The sequence below is a fragment of the Aphis gossypii genome, unplaced genomic scaffold (assembly GCF_020184175.1).
Source record: "Aphis gossypii isolate Hap1 unplaced genomic scaffold, ASM2018417v2 Contig00597, whole genome shotgun sequence".
Lineage (NCBI taxonomy): Eukaryota > Metazoa > Arthropoda > Insecta > Hemiptera > Aphididae > Aphis > Aphis gossypii.
In genome coordinates this window covers 42841-61398 of record NW_026083186.1, presented here as the reverse complement: position 1 = coordinate 61398, position 18558 = coordinate 42841, and the positions used below count along the sequence as shown (strand labels likewise).

Below are 18558 nucleotides of genomic sequence, written 5' to 3'. Positions count from 1 at the left end.
GATTTGGTCGAAAACTGGTTTTGCGTAAAAATTGCCGTTTTTCCGTCATTTTTTTTTTGTTTTTCTCGATTTTTTTGAAAACTGTTGGAAAATGTTAACTTTTTACCTCTATAATGCACCAAGGATATTCACTTTTACATCGGAAACCACCCCCATTGTTTGAAATTGGAGCATTATTTCGACTAGTTATGCTGTACAGACACAAAAAAAAAAAAAAAAAAAAAAACACACACCATTGTAAAATCAATACATTCATCACTTCGTTCAGAATCTAAAATTAATAACCTCATATATCATATCCTAAATTTATATTATCTTCATTTTAGATGACAATAATATGTTTCGTATGAATGATACAAGTATGAAAAAAATTATAAATTCACCAAAACATTGTAGTCATTCAAAAGTTATAAGACAACTTTATGATTTTAGCTTTTCTGATGAAGTCGGTAATTTATTATTTTTTTATGAATTATTTTAAATTTTTAGTATAATATTCCTTCTTTATAAATTTATAATCAACATTTTTAAATGTCAATAGAACTATCAACATATGAAATTTGTAGTACAGCTGTAATCAAATCAAAGAGGCAAAAAACTTAAACTACAATTATTTATTATTCTCCAACAGGTCAAATAAAAGAAATGCACTGAAAGAAAACCTGATGATCGTAATCTGCTATCATGTATGCAATATAAAGGTATATAATTAAAACAGATTATTAATTTGTCAAATGTATAATGCCACTTTAAATATGTCTGAATATAGAAAAAAATGTTGAAGTGTATCAAACTACATCATCTCCATTTAAAGTATCTATTATGGAGAATAACTTAAATAGATCTGAAATTATCGGGGACAACATGAATTTTGCATTTACATCAGCTATTACACAAAGTATATTATTATTAATATGGCATTTAAAATTAAATTAATTTTCTTTACATATAGTGTAAAAAAATAAATTAGATATTTAGTCTGGCCACACATTATTCGTTAAATTATTAATTATTAAATTATTTATTAGTTAAATTAAAAACAAATAGCAGAATGACAATAAAGAAATTAAAAAAAAAATCATTAAGTTGTTCTTTTACATACAAGTTTGTTTATATAATCATATAATAGACCATAATTACCTAAAACTTTTAATAAAAATATGTTGATATCATTTTAGGTTTTAATCACTTTATCTAAAAAGGACAGCTACAAACCAAAATAAATAATAGCTTATGTTATGTGTAAATTTTATTGTTAATGAAATTTATTAGGAGCTGTCTGATTCGGAATCATCCATTCGTTGTTCAAGGAATCGGTATTTTATAGCATCTTTTTCTTCCTTATCTATTTTTTCAATTTTTAAACTAAAATAAAATTTATTTTATTTACATTATATATATATATATTAAAAATAATAATAAGTCAGTACAAACCCTAGTCGCAATAGTTTCAAATCGTCTGGTGAAAGAAATGGAAATCTATGATTTCCTGATTTTAAATCAAATTTAATGTGTTTTAAATATCTTTGTTTCATAGATTGCCATGTACGATATTCACATACCTATAAAATAGAGAAATATGGTTTTTTTTTTACTAGTTACAAAAATATAAGACAATAAAAATTGTTATTATTTGATATTGTATTATTACATATTTAAATATTTAACAAATGAATGAATTTAGATTTCGAATTACATTAAGAGTTCAAGAAAGGTTAGTAAATATTTATATTTATTTGAAAAGTTAGTTAAATTTAAATACATACAAATACATTTTATTAGCTTACTCTGTCACGTTCCATTTTCTGCCACATTGTTACCCCGGCGACATTCAAAGCATAATTGTTTTTGATTATGTAATTAACAATACTTATCTCTTCTTTATGCGAATAAGACATTCTTGTGCTTCATAAAAATGATTTAAACAAAATATGATAATTATAATATTATGTACGCTAATAAATAAATGTGTAATATTTACTTTTTTATAATTTCCCGATCGTTAGACATCATAATATCATCAAAATCATCATTAGACCTAAATTAAAATAATTTTCATTCAATAATATAAAATTTAAATTTGCGTCATTAATTGAGTTATAACATTTTTTCATTTACATTAATATACAATTTGTTCCGGGAGGAGAGAGTTACCGGCCAATATTATATGAAAGTATTCCATGAAGTTAAGATATATTCTTGTATTTAAAAAAGATTTATATATCTAACTAACTACAAAATAAATTGATAATAATAAGATGAAAATAACAATAAACAAAACATTTTAATTTTATTGCCTAGCATTATCCTTATGTAATACGAATAATCATGATCATCAATCTGTATCTATGTTTGATATAGACATTTATTTTTAAGTTAATAAATTTCAATATATATAAAAAAAAAAGATAACTTGTAGTAAAATTTTTTAACAAAATTATATTTTTAACTAGCTGAATAACATTCTGGTCTATAGGCTGCAAAATGATGTAACATTGGATAGTAGGAACATGACATAGACAAAATCAGTTATGTTAGGTTAGGACTTCAGTGCCACTTGATAAAACCATTTTATATGTTATAACTAATATATATGTGGCACTAATAGGGCCAAGAGGTTAATTTTTGAATTCCTAGTTGACTATGTGTTCCTTTACATATCATAAATATGGCCTAAACCAACCATCCACCAAATGATGTGATAGGAAAATTAGAACCTCTCTTGCCAAATACCTCTTAAATACAAGTAATATTAAATGCATATGTATTAATGTAAACAATATTTTATGATTATAACCAAAAATAAATAAGTAAAATAGAGCCGGATTACTGGATATACTAGATTGCATTGTTGAAATAACTGAGTCTGTTTTGTATGTGGGTGTGTCAATGTGTTTCAATACATACCTTTTGGCTTGAGAAATGAGATTAGTAGATGACGAAATAATCGTAAGATTATTATTTTTGCTTCTGGAATTGAGACTAAATCAGACCATGATTTATTTTGATAGAGCCAACAATCAAAAATATCATTTTTTGTATAATTTGCAGGACTTGTGTTTTTAATTCTATAAAATAAAAATTTAGGCTAATAATCATTGTTATTGAAGCTATTCAAGTTTTAATATTAATAAAAACAAAAAATAAATAATTATCATAATTTTGAAAAGTAAACTTTTCTTTTAAAACACTTAATCAATATAATGATTTACAGTCTAACTTAAGATACAAAGTAGTACTTTTCATTATATTGACTACACTCTTCATGCAAATAAGGATATATATTATGTGTAATAATATAATAATACATGTCAATTGTCTTTTATTTATATTTTTAAGTATTGCTAGACTATGACATCCATAAAATGTTATAAAAACATTTGGATGAATTATAAATAGTAGTAACTACTAGATAGGACTAATAATATGGAGAAATTTGTATGCAAAAGCTATTGTAAAAAAAAAAAAAAAACAAGAATAAAAGAATTGGGTGACCCAGAACAGTTGTTTAAATTTATGAGAATTTTTTTCAAAGAGAAAAATTAATAACAATAAGTTGACCAGTTTTTATTCAACAATATGTTAAGTACACTCATTGTCTCATTAGAGAAAAATACTCTGATATTTATAGTTTCAGTAGGTACCAGTGATACCACAGTTATCTAATGAGCATCACACGTCATATTGAAGGTGTGATTACTGGTTGTAGATTAATTAGAAATTTTAATGTAGGTAATATTAAAATATACTTATTATTTACACATAAATCAAATAGAAATTCTATTATAATTATTATAATAGACTGACATGGTGGCATATTATTGAAACCGTTCAGAAGTTTATAAATGCTTGAGCATATTATTATTATTACTATAAAGTAATTAGAAAAATTGAGTTGTATGTCGTATCCAGCAATCACTCTCATACAGAAATTTATAATTAATAAACAAATATCAATGATGGAAATACTTCGATATACTCACAAATATTTGGTTGGATCAGGGAAGTCTTTGATTTTAAAGCAATCTTCAATGTATTTAATATCAAACGCTGGGATCTTTATGTGAAAATAACTGGTTTCTCCTGGTTTTGCGAGTACCATTGAATGACCATTTTGTACATTTAGTACATCTGCATAGGATTTCTGTTAAAATAAAATGTAATAAATAATAAAGATTAGAATTCTTATCACCTCATTGAATCAACTGGTATGTTTGGCAAAGAATATGCCTGTCGTCTCACGGACGTTAGAAAAAAACAGAGTACCTATCACCAAGTAGAATCGAGTTTTAATTTTTAAAATGAGTACGTTTTGTGTATTTTTACAAAATTCTAACAGCAAGTGCTATTAGTAATTACTAATCACTATTCACCATAGAGTATTTTCACTATGATAATGTCATTGAATTTTAATAATTTCTTATTAATGTTTTAAAAAAACTAAAATGCAAAAGAAAAACAATTTTAACTTGTAATAGGTATTATTATTATTTAATTGAATAATTTGAATTTTTTTTTCAATAATAATAAAAATGCATTAAAATATATTGTTTTATCAAAAATATATATACACCAAGGATGCAATGGGAATTCTAACACATACTGTATACAAATATTATGTGTAATATATACATACATATTATACATAATATGATTACCATGCATGTTCAATATCATTTTTAATTTAGTACCTAATGAATTTAATCAAACTCAGATTTTTGGAATTTTTAAATAATCTTAATGACTGTAGGTATATTCAAATTCTTTAAATTGTTTCTACCTTTTAAGAGACAAGCAAATATGTGATTGTGTCTCCATCTTACATAAATATAAAATAGTAAATTTGTGTTCAACAGAATCTATTTTATATTTTTGGCTTTAGTAAATTTAACTATTATCAAACTTAAAGGTAAGAATATTATGTAAGACATTTATTAATATTAAAATATTAAAATTTTAAAATTGTTATATTTTACATAGCTATATAACTCACTTCAAAATGATAATACCAATAAGACTGACTAAACATGAAGATGTAGCATCGACTTGAAGAATATAAAGTAATAATACCCTTCTCTTCCTTTAATTACTATTTTAACTCACTGATCATCCATCTTATGCGCATTGCAAATACTGATCCTTCTCTCTCTCTAATATTGAGCCTTGTTTTCCTCAGAGCTATTTTATTATTGTATTTCAAATAAAAACAATATTTTTTTAAATGAGAACCCACTTTTTTATTGTAAATTATTTCGTTCTTAATTCAAAAATCTAAATGAGTAGGTAGTGTTCAAACCATTAAAAATGTTAATAATAGATAATAGTCCTTAAAAATGATTTAGAAAATATATAAAATAAATGTAATATTGGATCTAGTGTTTATAATATTTGATTAATTTTTATAAATTATAAATATTGATAAATTAATATCAATTATTCATTTATTTAATTATCCATCTTTCAGACCCGTTATCATGGACCTAGCACACAAAATTAAATAACTCCAAAACTGTTCGTTCAATTTTGTACACATCTACATATTCAGAAAAATGATTTGATAAATAATTTATTGTAATAAGGAGAGTTCACATTTAAAAAAACAGAAGTTTGTAGTTGGTAAAGCCACATATGGTATGCCTTAAGTACTCATAACAAAAATCTCAAGAATTTTAAAATATGGTACCTATTTAAGTATGGCTTACTTATTAAAATGTCAATAATTAGAATTTGAACAATTTCTTCAACAAATTCATTAGTAAATGAAAAAATAGGGTTGAACTCGGGTTGAACATTCTTAGTAAATCATTCTGCATTATACCTAATATAGATATAAACCAAATAACGATACTTACACTTAATAATTCCGAATAGAATTTTTCTTTTGTATCCCAGTCTAGTACGAACGCCAAACTTTGTATCTCAGCATTGTGGAAATAAAATACGTTTTCTGCCAGATCAAAATCCGTTGACATAAAATCCATGTTCAATGGTACTTACGTTTAATTTAATAGAATCTAGGTATAGATTGAAATATAATGTAATAGAATAGAATATATTATATTTAAATATCGATTCTATCGGTCGGTGATTATTGAATCACTGGAAATTACTCACTCGTTACTTACTCGTTCAATCTTCACTCGTTCGCAGTTCAAATACTAAATACTAAATGTCTAAATAGTCTCCTTATCTTCTTCTTATATAATAAAACTTGAAGCAGTTGGTTTTTTCGCCATCGCCACTCCACCCGTATTATAGACAATTACTATTAATAATATTAATATGGAAAATTACAAATTTTTCCCGCCGCTGTTATCTGCGGCGTCGCGCCGTTATCGTCGAAACGAACGGTTCTCCCATGACAAATCACAAATATAATATAATAATAGGTATTGGACCTTGGACCATTGGTCATGTGTACTGCAGACTGCATTTACGATTTGCACGTGTACAAGGAAACTTTATAAGAAAAGTAAATTACGTAGAATACTTTTCCCATGAGCCATGGCGGCCAACAATAAAAAGGTTTGTATTCATAATTGTTATAACTATTAATTACGCTACAATAAATTACTTAGGTAGTTTAGAAGCCTTATAATAATTGAAAAATTAACTTTAGGGCACAGTGTTTAAATACTTGACATACTGACTTAGGTGTATGGTTATAAGCTACACATATTAAGTAATCATAACATATCAAATAGATTAAAAAAAAATTGTTAAGGTACCTATCTATACGTATATTATGGCCCAGAAAAAGCTTTATTTATTTATTTCAGCATCATTCAATTATAATACGATTACGATACGATTATAATAATAAGAGCTGGTACCTACGTATACTAGCTAAGCTTGAATAAGTTCGTGGTGCTCCTATAAATAAATATAATAATAATTAATCATATATAAAATTCCTTATAGGAACCTTTGTTGATAGTTTATTTAATTTTCTAGATATTCAATAGTATTGATTAACTTAAAACAGTAATATTAACACTAAAGTTTTATTAATTATTTATATTTAAATATATTTTATCCTCTTTTTGTTGCGTATTTATTAATAGTGCCAACAGAGTTAAAAATAATCGTAAACTATACTTTGTTTTGTTGATGACATGAAACTATTTTTGCAAATCAATTCTCTTGACAATTGCCTTAAACGTCAAGCCGACTTAAACAATTTTTTCAAATCGTTTCAAGCACTAGGCTTATCTCTGAATTTTAATAATTGTCTTACCACGCCATTCACTGAGAAACATTTTGTAATTATTTTAATAAATAATACTGAAATTTCGCCTGTTGAAACGATAGTCGGCTTATGTTTTAAGTTCAATATTTCTCTTTATCCTGGACCGCATATCAATATGATGTTTTGTAAAGCTTACAAGATGCTTGACTTCATAAAAAAATTAGGTTACAAACATAAGCTACGATTATCTTTAAAAATTATTTTTTGTTCACTTGTCAGTCCTATTATAGAGAATGGTACTGTTCTTTGGAATCCACACAGTACGGGTAACTCTTGCCAAGAAGTGGTTAATAATGGTACAAATTATGAATTTAACTAAAATTAAATGAATTAAACAAATATTGATTGAATATCGAATAATGAAGAAAATGAATTCCACAGGTCTAATAGTGTATATTTTGTGAAAGGTATTGAGGAGCGGGGATGAATTTATTGAAAGCCAATTTATAAATGAGAAGAAAGTAAGATATGTAAATGTTTATGTTTGAGTGGAGACTGGTAATAAGTTTAATCATGATTTTTTTTAAACATTTTATATACAACATATATTCATAAAATTTTCTGTTAGTTCATGTTTAATTTCAATAATAAATACCTAGCATTATTTATCTAGTACATCAATTGTATATAAAAAAGGTATTATTATGTATAAATATATCCATGTTTGTTATTATATTATATTTATAATTATTTTATACCTTAGGGAGCAATAGTACTTGCGATTGATGTAGGAAAAAGTTCCTCACAACTGGATTCAGATGGAAAAACATACTTTGAAAAATCTAAATTTTGTGTTTCTATGATTTCAAAGAGAAAAGTAATTTATAACCTATATTACAATTTTTTTTTTACATATAAATTACAATATATTTATTTTAATTAATGTTTATATTACTTATTATGTTTTAGATATTTGCTGAAAGTAAAGATTGTTTAGCATTAATATTGTTTGGATCCTCTCATACAAATAACCATCTTTCACACAAAGGAGGTTATGACAATATAGAAATAGTTACTAGCTTAGGTACAGTGACATGGGATTTAGTTAAACATATTAACAGTTTATCTTCAGCAGATATAACACCTTCAAATTGGCTTAATACTCTTGTCCTTGCAGCAGATATTTTGAAAAAAGAAACTGAGTATGTTCATTATTCTACAGTAATTGCTACTAGTTTTCGTGGTTAATAGACTTATTTATCTATTGGACTCAAACAGGCTGATCTCAATTCGCACATGAAATAAATATCTAATTGAATTCTCTAAATAAGATTACCTAGTTAATGGTGTCAATATGTTTTTTAAGGAAAATGTCCACATTTTTAATGCATATTACTGCACATTTTATTTGATTAATAATACTATTTCTTCAACTTACATCAGAAAGTACTTAGGATCAAGTAAAACAAATAGTAAGCCAAGGTTTTTTTTTTTTAATTAATTCCTATTTACCTTTTTTCTCCTACAATGTTAGATAGTAAATTAGTTACATTCTTTAAGTTATAAAATAAAAACATATAGGATGATACATTTTATTTATTTCAATGATCAAGATCAAAAAAATATTATTAGATTTGTCATATTCTCAATAACAATTAAGTATGGAGTTAATTTCAATTTCAAAACCAACTTGAGTTTGGTTTAAAATTAGATTAAAATACGACCTTAAATAAAAAAAATGAATGATATTATTCAAATTATTTTATTGAATGCACACAATGATAAATTATAATTTTAATCATAACAAATTCTATAATACCTACTAATTTATTTTTGAGATATTAATATTAATTATATAACATATTAAGCATAATATTTTTTTTATTTTACAGAGAAAAAATATTTAAGGACCTCCAGATTGTTATGTTTTCAAATCTTGAAGCTGATGTTTCATTTGATAAATTAAATATTATTGCAAGCTGTTTAAAAACGCAAAATATTAATTTAACCATAGTGTAAGTTAATTTAAAATGTATAAGTTGTATATTAAACAAAAAAATTACATTATTTTAAATTAAAATCTAGTTTTATGGTGTTTAATTAATACAGTTATTTATTCATTATTATAATTTAAAATCCCATCATTTTATTTGAATAGAAATAAAGGAAATGTCTAACCTAACCTATGAATTGATCTTCATTATTGAGGCAATTATGGTACAAAATTGAATTTAGTTTGAACTTTTTGTAAAACATCTAAGTATTTATTTAAAATATTTTTTTGTTTATTTTCTTCCTAATTTTATGATAATTTATTATTTTCTTGTTGTTACTAGAGATTTGAAATTTTCAACAAATATTTGTTTTTATTTTCAATGTGCATTCAAAAAAATTTTTGTTTCTATTTTTCGTGTATTGTATGATTCCATTCTTATCTGAAATTACATGTATTATTATTTTCTATAAAAATTAGCTTTTCAACATTTTTTTTTTGTAGTTTATGAAATACAGATCAATGTAGTACTGTTTGAAACAATACTGCTTAGTGCTTACATATTGAAGTATTATTATTTATAGTTTGAAATAAATTTTATGGTTTCAGATGTAAAGATTGTGAAGTTTTATCACTCAATCCTAAATTAAAAACATTTATCATGGAAACTGAGGTAAGAAAATAATATTAACTATATTGCATATGATTATGATTCATTATTAATAAGTAATTTTCAGTGAAACGTCTAAAATATCATGACTTATTTTTTTATTAATAAATGACTAAATTTATCAGTTATTATAATATTGTCTTAGTTTATTAAGAATTGTTATTATGTTATTACTGTTACAAATGTATTATATATTTTGTAATTTTGGAAACTTTTGGAACACCGACTCCTATGTCGATTGTGGATGTTTGCCTTTTGGCGGCACTACTGGCCACAGATTGACTGATCTGACGAAGTACGGATTCATTATATACAGGGTGATTTTTTTATTGTTGAACACTCATTATTTCAAAAAGTATTCATGTTTTTGAAAATATTTTTTTACATAGTTTCTAATTGTTAAAAAACAACATAAGAAACTTTGAATAAGAATAACTCATAAAGTACTCACCCTAAATTCGATTTTTATGTACCAAAATACTCAAAAAATTATTCTGCTTTGGAATATGAAATTAAAAATCTATGTTGTCATTCAAAAAAGTAAAAAACTTAAAAAACTATAAGGATAAAAAATATTAAAAAATATAATTTTTTTATAAAAATGTTGTTTTTTTAACAATTTGAAACTATGTAAAAACATGAATACTTTTGGAAATAATGAGTGTTTTACGCTTAATCAATCATCCTGTATAGGTACTGATCTATATATACGATGTCGGCCTCTGGTACGGAACTGCCAGCACCGAATGGATAATTCACTTTTGTGTCAAAGACATATGGCTTGACACAAATTTGCTTATTTTTCCACACTTCAGCCATATCTCTTGACAGTGTTTTAAGATTAAAAAACTTTAGATATTTTGAGGTATTAGAAGATTGTATTAATTTTAAGTTTAGAAAATATCCATACACTTGAACATTTATTTTAGAACAAATAATCCTAACCATATATTTTGTAATTAATTGTCTTATTCTTAGGCAACTGCTGTTAATTTTGATTCAGTTCTGCCACAATTAAGTCATTATAAACAAAAAGAAGTAACTCCAAGAGCTTGGAATATGCCTTTAAGCTTTGGAAATATTTTTAATATTAGAGTTTCCGGTTATAAGAAGGTATTTACTAAATTAATTTATGTGTATGTCGTAAGCATAAAGTAAAATCAGATATTGAACTAAATGTCTATTTCAAGTCAGGCAAATAATAAAAATGAAACATTTTGTATTATTTTAATAATTTAATTTTTATTATACAAAACAAAAACCATGTATTATTTATTTATATGTAAAACATGTAAGTATATGAAATATGTTTAATTTTGTGTCTATGGTGGCATTTGCTGAAACAATTAACATTTTTTTTAAAAACATAACTCACAACTCAATATAAATAAGGTTCTCATACAACCCAATACCTACATTAATTTTCCAAGGTAAAAACTAATGCAATTATTATTTTTATTTAATAAGAATATAATATGTTATTATTACTATTACTCACTATAGTTTATAGCAGGGGTGGCCAAACAGTTGATCGCGGACAATTTTAAAGTCAATCGTTAGAATTTTTTTTTAGGGCTATACATAATATGTTTCTTAATAATTATAGATATTTAACAATAATAAAAAAAATTCCATGGAAATCAATCCTCAGAGGTGAAGTATGTTTTTAGTAGATCGTGACTTAAAAAGTTTGGCCACCACTGTACTTAGGGTATATAATATACTCATACTATTGTCTACATCTATCATACCTAATTAGTAATTACCTATATATATTCGTGATTTAAGTTTTTAAACAATATTACCGGTGGACACTAAACTAAACATATTTCATATACCTATGTGTTTTACATATTAATTAATAATACATTGTTTTTTTCTATATTTATATAAAATAGCAATAAATAATTAATAGAAAATATTGTTAATTTTTTTAAACAATATAAAATGTTTCATTTTTATTATTTTCCAGACATGAACTAGGCATTTCACTAAATGTCTAGGCCAGGGGTCTCCAAACTTTTTTATTCAAGGGCCACAAAAAATATCATCATCTCTTAGCGGGCCAAAAGTTTATACACATACATTATAACACATTAAAACATACAATTTTTAATTTTTAAATGTTAAATATATCATCTTGTATATTTATTATCCTATGAGGACCGCGGGCCGTAGTTTGCAGATCCCTGGTCTAGGCGGATAGTAAAATTGCATAAAAATCAAATTCCTTGACTATATGCTTATGACATGTACAATAAATTTAATTTTGTTGATTAATATTATCTTGAGATAATAAACTTAGACAATAATTATTCAAATGTTTAAATATAAATAATACCTAGATAGATGAGTCCGTTAAAAGCTTAAAGTGGTTATTATGTAAGAATTATGATACAGAAGATTCAATTACAACAATGAAGAAACGCACTAAATACTTTTGTATTGAAAATGGTGAACAAATAGAAGTTGATTGTGAGGATATAATAGATGGATTTCGTTTTGGTGATACAATTATACCTGTCTCCAGTAAGTGCTTCAGAAACACTATTCAAATTTGACTATATTCGTAGGAATATATTATGTAATATATATATATATATTTTTTTTTTTTATATAAATAGATTTAGATACAGATGCATATAGTTATAAATCTGGTCCAAGATGTTTACAAGTATTGGGGTTTACAAAAGCTATAAATATACAAAGATCATTTTTAATGGACGGAGGATCATATATTTTTAAACCTCACAAAGTAAATTAAGATTTTATTGTTACTTATTATTTAATTTTTCTATTTTATATGTTATCTTAAAATATGATAAAAAATAAATTTCAAACAGATGATTGTCAAAAAACTATTTAAGTACTACACATTATAAATATATATTATTGTCGCCATATAAATTTAAATGTAATTTTTCTGCATTATAAATAAATGATTTGATTTCAGTAAATAGGCTAAAATTATAACTCATAATACAAATATGTTAATAATGTAAGAGTTGGGAAGGACCATTGTTGAATTAAAAAAAAATAAAAAAAAATTATTAATAATTATCATTTATTAACATGTTTTGATGTTAAATCAATTATTATTATTAGCTCATATAGCCATATGTTATATACTTAATTTTATCAATCAATACTCATTATTTCCTATGAACGTTTATGAACATTGTTTTTTTTTTAATAATCTAGTCTAAATAAAATAATATTTTTTATTTTTCGAACTTTTTACTTCTTTAAATGATAGCGTGCATTTTTGATTTCATGTTTTCTAAAGCAGAATATTTTTCTGAGTATTACAATACATAAAAATCAAAATTTAGAAGAGTGGTTCATGAGTTATAACTTATAAGTATTTAAAATGGAGTGATATGGTGATACTCAGCAAAATGTTAATATACTATTTATTTATTCCTTAGTTCTTCCATACAATTGTTTTGTTTACAGTAATAACTAATAATTAATTTAATATATTTATAATTCATTATAGGAAGATGTTGTTGCATTTAAAGCTATTTTTAATTGCTATGGTTGAAAGAGATGAATTAATGATTGTTAGAAAAGTTTATTTAAATAATTGTTTACCAACCATTTGTGTAATGTTTCCTCAGAGAGAAGATACTGAAAATGTATGTATGCTTTGATGTAAATCTATATTATAGTTAAATTAATTATTTCTTTAGATTGAACATACACTAAATGTGTTCTGCATGTATTTTTATTTTATGCCATAGTTTGTATATACATTTATTATTTTCTATTAATTATTATAATAAACATTAAACATTACTGTTTTAGTATTTTATTTGTGTTAATCTGCCATTTGCTGAAGATGAACATTTATTTAAACTTCCATCATTAAAATCATTTAAGCCAAATTATGAAGAAAAAAATGCTGTCCATAACCTTATAGATTCAATGGACTTAGATGAAGATGGGTAAATTGAAATATTATCTACTATCATACATTTTTGTTCATTTTACTAATTAATATTATTTAAGAAATGAATTGTTCATGCCAGAAACTACACATAACCCTGAATTACAATATGTGTATGATTGTATTGCTCAAAAAGCAATTAATCCAAACAAATTATTAACTAAAACAATTCCAGAGCCTATGCAAAGCTTACTTAACCCTCCTAAAAGAATTATGGAAAAGAGTAAACAAGCTATAAATGAAATTATAAAAATATTTTCACTTCAACAAGAAATATCTAAAAAGTATGTATTGAATATTAGTTCTGAAAATAAAATCAATAAATATTTGAAAAAAATAAATTTGTCATATTTGTTTAATAGGTTTTTAGTTGAAGATAATAATATTTTACAGTTAGATTGTGATGAAGAAGCAGACTTTTTAAAAAAATGTGTAATTACAGCATTTAGCCCAATAGAAGATTTTAATAAACTTTTAGAGAACGGATTAAGTTCTGTGACAGGTATTGCTATATTTAGTTTTAGTTATAGATATTTATTTATATTTTATTTATCAATTTATTTATTAAGTGATTCTAAAAAGTTATAAAGATAAAATTCAATATTTTAAATGAGTTTATTTTAAAAGTTTTCAAATCATAAAGTAGTTTTTTTTGTATAACTAATTTAAATAATTTTCCAAATATTTTTCATCAATTTGTATTAATTATTTTTACAGTTTGCGAAAATATGAAACGCATAACTCTAGACTTGATAGAATCTAGTACAAGTATGGAAGACTTAGAGAAACCAGCATTAAATTTGAAAGTTTTAAGAGATTTTTATATAAATAATAATGATATTAAGTCGTATAATAATTTTATGTATCTTGTAAAAGATGCGGTTCTCATATCTGGTAAAGAAGGAATGTGGTCACAGTTTGTTGATAGTAAGTATTCTACAAATGTTGATAAATTAAATAATATAATAGATGATTTCAATCAATAATTTTTAATTCTAATCATATACAGTGGGGTGTAGATTATCCACATTAATTGAGACCAAAAGGGTGTGGAAAATCCAAAAATGATAAGAAATATACAATGAACACAAATATAAAAGTTTAATATATTTAATAAAAATACTGTACTGTATAATTTATAGATATTATATGATAAGATAATTATATTTTTAAACTAACTTAATAATAGTCAAACAATGTTACTCTAATTATTAAATATTTTATAGATTCTGTATGGAGTGAGGAATGTACTGATTTTACAATGATGTATGTTTTTTTTTTTTTTGTGTCTGTGCACAGCATAACTAGTCGAAATAATGCTTCAATTTCAAACTTCGGGGGTGGTTTCCGATGGTAAAGTGAATATCCTTGGTGCATTATAGAGGTAAAAAGTAAAATTTCAAACAATTTAAAAAAAAAAAAATCGGGAAAAACTACAAAAAAGTGATGGAAAAACGCGATTATTTTTATGATAAACCGGTTTTTGACAAAATCAATTTTTTTTAAATAGTTATGACTCAAAATTTATTCACTGTAAATTCTTTAAATATTCACCAAATTTTTTTATTATCGTTATCTATATACGGTTAAACAACTAATTTTTATAAGTATTTGTTTTTTTTTTTTTTTGAAATGTCAATAAAATTTTTTTGAAAATACGAAATATGTGAATGAATACGAAAATTTGCAAGTAATTTTGTAGTTGAAAATTCTTTAAAATATTTTGTATGAGTAGCTAAGAATTAAAAATTTAATACAACATTTTCCATACGTTTGGCTTATAATTATTATTATTAAAAAAGTTGAGCGTTGTCCAATCAAAAATATTTTAATTTTAATTGGAAAATATATTCTAAGCTGACAAATCATCTCTGTTCAAAATCGTTTTTCATATATGATACCTATTATGGCATCAAATCTAACACATCCATTATAGCAACCTGCTCTATGTCCATTCGATACCTACTGTGCAGCAGAAAGTTACCCACTTGACCATCTTTTTATTTTTAGCTTGAAATGTATTCTATTCATTAACTACTAATTATGTTACCTATTAATTGCGGTATAAAAATGATTGATAACATATTTTTCTAAATTCATAAAATATAAACATCATTACAACCATATTTTTATTATTATTAGAATAAAACAATTTCTACCATATGTAGGTATATGTCATTTATACACATTGTCGATGTTAGAATTAATTAACCTATGGTATTTACTTATTCTATTACACTTACTATATTTGTATTGTTAAAACTAAACATTTGTGTATAATTCATGAAATAATTTAATAGGTTTATACAGCGGCGGATTGGCCCACCGGGATACCGGGAAAGTTCCCGGTAGGCAGGTAGTCGTATTATAACTCTAGGCCGATGTATTTGAATTAAAAATTATTTTATAAAAATAATATATTTAAGTATTCTGTATTTAGAACACTAGAACGCTTGTCTAATGTTTTATTAGTTATTTGTCCAGAAAATTAATAAATTGCCATGTCTGATAATAAACGAAAAGGTGGAGCTCAAAAATTAAGGGGAAAAAACAAAAGTTACTAGTGGATTCGGCTAAGTCTTGTCAAAATATCCGATCTATAGTTTCCAATCAAAATTATCTTACTAATTTAATTATTTTATTTATAAAAACTAAGGCTTAAATAATATTATTTGCACGCTTGTAATTTTGGCCACAATAGTAAAAGCAGTTAATACATCATTATAATATGTGTTAATTTATAATTTACTTTAACCATCTTATCTAAATTGTTATAGAATTTGTTTTAATATTTAGTTATTAATATTGTTTTATACGTGCATGATGCACATATAGTGCAAAAAGTAAAGGTAGGTGAGTGATATTAAGTTATCTACTCATATGTTAAACTTGTATATTATATTAAATAAAATATAATATAATAGGTATGTATTACGAAATAAATAAGACAATGACTGGAAAAAAATTGTTTTTTATGGAAAATTATTATTATTGGATGGCGGGCTGTTCATACGGTAATTTCCCGGGCCGAAATGTTTAGCCGCCGCTGGGTTTATACTTCCAACTGTACACGTGTAATTAAAATAACAATTTGTATTTAGGTGGAATAGGACTTATTACAAATCAAGAGATAGAAATAAGTGATATTTCACAAGAATTATCTGAACAATTTATGAAACATGAAGTTTTACAAGATGTTGCAGCAGAGATTATTATTGATGATGACGATCCAGTAAGTTAATTTATTTTTAAATAAAATATACAGGGTTTAAAAAAAATACAATAAAATATATTTGAAACCCGACATTCATCTCTTATATTCTATTGTTAAATAACTACGGCTGTAAAATGATAAGCTTTCAATATTGGTGAAATACTGTTATGGCAGTATAAACATTTACAACAAGTGGGATCCTGGCAGGTTGTTCAAATGCATACTATTTTAATTGTTATATATTTTTTTTTTTTTTTTTTTTTGTTTCAGCTGAAAGAATTTTTATAAATATGAACAAGTATAATTATATTTATATTATTTATTATTTACTTACAATTAAAACAAATCTTCTTATTATTAATAAAGTGTGATTCATTTTATTATTATTTATATATGTGTATATTTTTTTTATGAAATTATAATACAATTTTTAATATACCTAATATTATTTATTTTTATTTTTATTTAAATCAAAAAGATTACCTACTGGGCCTCACTGAGAGAACTTGTGTGAAGGCCCAGGGTTATCTAAGTATACAGAACTCTTAATAATGTATTACATAACTGAAATAAAAGACGTAATGAAATATAATAGAATACAATAAAATAACATGGTATTAGATTATAAAATATGATTTGAATGTTTTATACATTTTAAATTTTGCACGCATTTTATTCATATTGACGCCAAAGGGATATATGCTTTTTAAAAGATATCCCAGTAAACATGCCAATGTCTATTATATTATACCATTTATTAGATCAAAATATCTTTTTTTGACGTATAATAGTTGTTCTTTTTATGTTCAAAAATAAGTCTAAATGAGACAACTATTTAAAGTTTTAGTGAATATTGTTAATATACGTATTTAAGACTGTCTTTTATTGGTATACAAACTAGCATTTTAGATGTTTATAAAATATTTATTATTCGTGTTAGACATGACTGATTAATATAATTTAATTTAATATAGTCTTTAGACTTAAACTATAATCTTTATGTTAACCATTATTGACTTATAAATTCACTTATTTACTATTATACATTTAGAGGTAAATGTACATATTTACAGTTGGATAGGCATTAAATGTAATTAATATATTCAAAAACAAAAATGAATATCTACACAAAATTAATTTATTTTAATAAGTATAAATAAATAATTATTAATTACTAGAAAAGTGCGCACTCCCATAAAATACAATATATAATATGTAAATGATATTATAATAAAACATTTAAACATGTTAAGTTAAAATTTAATAAAATTTACATATTATATATTTAGTCAAATTAAAAAAAAACCGTTTAAATTAAAATACACTATAATACTATGTACTCTACCTACCAACCACAAAACCTACCATAATTATTTATTATTTTTATATTTGTCCCGGGTTGGTGCTAAGCGTAACCAGTTTTTTTTTCTGAATCGAACCACATCTTCCGATCCTGTTGGATGTTTCATGATAGTTACATTTTAAAAGGTTTAAATAATAGTATAATTAATCTGATAACTTTAATTTGAGTAAGTAACACTTT

General features: G+C 24.2%; 1 protein-coding gene, 1 long non-coding RNA gene and 1 pseudogene across 2 annotated transcripts; 2 read left to right on the top strand and 1 right to left on the bottom strand.

The window, feature by feature from the left end:
- The first annotated feature begins 330 nt into the window (after nucleotides 1–330).
- Nucleotides 331–905, top strand: LOC126554774 (uncharacterized). The gene is made up of 3 exons (XR_007606728.1): nucleotides 331–449; nucleotides 542–701; nucleotides 770–905. It is a non-coding gene; the product is annotated as an uncharacterized LOC126554774 (long non-coding RNA).
- A 228-nt stretch (nucleotides 906–1133) lies between these two features.
- Nucleotides 1134–6179, bottom strand: LOC126554768 (uncharacterized; annotated as a pseudogene).
- A 104-nt stretch (nucleotides 6180–6283) lies between these two features.
- Nucleotides 6284–17360, top strand: LOC114132911 (X-ray repair cross-complementing protein 5-like). The gene is given in 16 exon segments (XM_050209802.1): nucleotides 6284–6525; nucleotides 7953–8066; nucleotides 8159–8391; nucleotides 9082–9204; nucleotides 9792–9855; nucleotides 10831–10965; nucleotides 12198–12381; nucleotides 12477–12607; nucleotides 13352–13384; nucleotides 13386–13490; nucleotides 13660–13799; nucleotides 13864–14085; nucleotides 14164–14303; nucleotides 14519–14728; nucleotides 16903–17033; nucleotides 17286–17360. Coding segments are annotated over 16 exon segments (2004 nt in total). The 5' UTR covers nucleotides 6284–6504; the 3' UTR covers nucleotides 17304–17360.
- Nucleotides 17361–18558: the final 1198 nt, after the last annotated feature.